Source organism: Battus philenor, unplaced genomic scaffold (assembly GCF_028537555.1).
Source record: "Battus philenor isolate CCGP_79_NKW_IND1 unplaced genomic scaffold, ilBatPhil1.0.hap1 SCAF_25, whole genome shotgun sequence".
Taxonomy (NCBI): Eukaryota; Metazoa; Arthropoda; class Insecta; order Lepidoptera; family Papilionidae; genus Battus; species Battus philenor.
Genome location: NW_027181688.1, coordinates 3,388,020 through 3,390,781, shown reverse-complemented (window position 1 = coordinate 3,390,781; position 2,762 = coordinate 3,388,020). Strand labels below are relative to the sequence as shown.

The following is a 2,762-nucleotide window of genomic DNA, read 5'->3' as shown; positions in this document are numbered from 1 at the left end:
ATAGATCAACGTCAAATCTAAAAATAATTGAATAGTATGATCGTATGAAAATACTTTAGTTCAGATAATGTAAGTATCACCAGTCAGTCAAGACAAGACATGAAGACATTGATGACAAGGCAATTCAATCAAAATAAATTCTTTCAATAATATTTGTATTATATCTCTTTTTAGTTGCTATAGTAGAAACCTGGCAAACGTCTGTTAAATTGTCGACGTGATTTGAACAACTGGCAGACTGCTTTGAACGACTGTCTGCTAGTATTGAGGAATGCCTTTGAGAAAGACAGCGTTTAATTTAACACGTTCACTGCGGCTTGAGGTCGATTCAGCCTCATGGTAAACTTTGCACTGGAGCGGCGCGTAAAACTCGTGTTTTCTCTCTAATGCGGCGGCTGTTTACACTCAACCGTATGAGGTATGACAAAGACAAATATAGCTTTCTTTATGTCTGCGAAGCATTGACTCAATATTGTAAAAAAATATTGATGAACATGAGGCAGAAAAGGCCTCAACCGCACTACTAGGAAGTTCAGCTTGAGACTGATTCGACCTCAGCCGCACCAGCTGAAAGTTCTTCAAAATTGGGCCCGCAGTGAACGTGTTAATACAAATATGCGTCATCAAATTGGGTTCTTGTCGTGATGTACACGAGGCATCATCAACAGCTACACTGCCGGTGTCTTAAATATATGAGTCAGTCAGAAGCTAACTTTCTTTTTTGTTGTTTATTTTTTTTTAAAAAGTGTTCAAAAGTTATTAATTAAATACCATTTACATATGCAAGGTAATTAAAATTAAAAAAATTAAAAATATCACGAACCGACGGAAGACCGGCACTGCGAAATGAATTCTCTATATCAATACTTCGCCAATGAAGTGAGAATGTTCAAGGGCAGTGTAGGCGACGTCTTAGCATGTTACATCGTGCGATGCCGGCGCTGTACTGGCTCATAAAATTGGTTAGTAGGCATCTCACGCCGGCGCGAGACCGGCTCCTCACCGTATACCCCGCCGGCAGCTAAGTTGTTAATAATATTCAAAGTTGAAAGCAGCACAAAGCAAAAAAATTAACCGAACAGACTATTTATAACGCATTTAATACAAGTTTAGATATAAACGATTTACATTATCTTTTGTTTTTGTTTTAGATAAAAATGAAGTCACAATAACTTACAGTTATCTGGAAAAAATTTCTATAGTTCATTAAATTCGCTATCACAGTGTTATTGTAATAACATTGGGCACGCAAATGCTACTACACTCTTGATATATATAAAGCAAACGGTTCCATTTTTTAAATTAAATCAAGATATATTTTTACACAACGCAGTTACGGAAGATAATTTATTTTTAATAGAATTGTGTTTACTTTAAAATGGATTTTGATAATAAAGTTGTATTGATCACTGGCGCTGCTTCTGGTATAGGTGCAGCCACTGCGAAAGCGTTTGCTAAGTTATCAGCTAAGTTATGTTTAATTGATATTAACGAGGAAGAACTTGATAATGTCGTCGGAGCTATAAATAGGAACGATTATGTTATGAAGTTCGCAGCAGATTTAACAATAGATGACAATATAAGACATGCAGTGGACTCAACCATCGAAAGATTCGGAAGGTTGGATGTTTTGGTTAATTGCGCTGGGATATTCATACCAACGAGTTTTGAAGATACAGATCTAATGACGCGTTTTGATAAGATCTTTTCTATTAATTTAAGAGCCATTGTTGCTTTAGTGCACCAAGCCACGCCTGCTTTGATAAAGACTAAAGGATCGATTGTTAATATATCAAGTGTATTATCGAGTATAGCTCAAAAAAATTATTTAGCGTATAGCGTTTGCAAGAGTGGCTTAGCGCATTTCACAAAATGCGCCGCTATAGAACTGTTAGATAAAGGAGTAAGAGTGAACTGTATCTCTCCAGGTACGGTTGATACGAATATTTATCAGAATTCAGAGATGAGTGACGACGAAGTGAAAACACATACGCAAAAGCTTATAAAACATATCGGTATGGAGAGGATGATAAAGCCTGAAGAGGTAGCGGAGCTGATCATTTATCTATCCAGCGATAAAGCAGCATGTATAACTGGTTCTGATTATGTAATAGACGGTGGTTTACTTCTACGTGGTGTACTTCCATTCGAAAGGCACTAAACTATATACACCTATTGTAAAATTGGTAGTGAATGCTGTTTTTCTAATAAAGGCTTTAATTTCAAACTGTTCGTTTAATAAACCTCATTTCATTATCATTATTTCAGACGCAAGACATTCAGTACTGGACATTGGACTACTCTAAAGATTTTTAAAAAACCGGTAGGAAAGTAAAAAGTAACAAGATAAGTAGATAGTGCGTTCTTGGTGATGTACTGGAAATGAGTCTACCTTATAACTCAATCACCTGCTTGGAGAAGTCGCACGGGCCCTCACTTTAAAGAGTAATGTTGTCGGAGACGGTGGAAGCAAGTTCTACGGTAAACCGGTTGGACTTCCTTCCTTCGCTAAGTCCCTGTCCTCGAGTGGGTGTACTGTACTCATTGGTACAACCTGACGATTGTGAACCTCGGAGACAGTATAATCACCAAATTAGAAATAGGCCAGACAGGGTGACGTCCATCTTGTTGGTGGACGACCTTCGCTACGCTTGCCTGTCCACGATCTTCATTCTAAAACCGTTAATCTTATATTACATTCATTTATTATTTACTTATCATACGTGTATGAGTCAAAGATCCAATTAGCCCATGCCAGAGAC

General features: G+C 37.4%; 1 protein-coding gene across 1 annotated transcript; it reads left to right on the top strand.

Moving 5' to 3' along the window:
• Positions 1-1,264: 1,264 nt before the first annotated feature.
• On the top strand, positions 1,265-2,220 carry LOC137924979 (3-oxoacyl-[acyl-carrier-protein] reductase FabG-like). The gene has a single exon (XM_068768405.1). It carries the CDS (start codon positions 1,379-1,381, stop codon positions 2,159-2,161), a length of 783 nt encoding a protein of 260 aa, XP_068624506.1. The 5' UTR covers positions 1,265-1,378; the 3' UTR covers positions 2,162-2,220.
• The last annotated feature ends 542 nt before the right edge of the window (positions 2,221-2,762 follow it).

Excerpts from the sequence above, each read along its gene's own strand:
- LOC137924979 (XM_068768405.1), top strand. The coding sequence starts at position 1,379 with ATGGATTTTGATAATAAAGTTGTATTGATCACTGGCGCTGCTTCTGGT.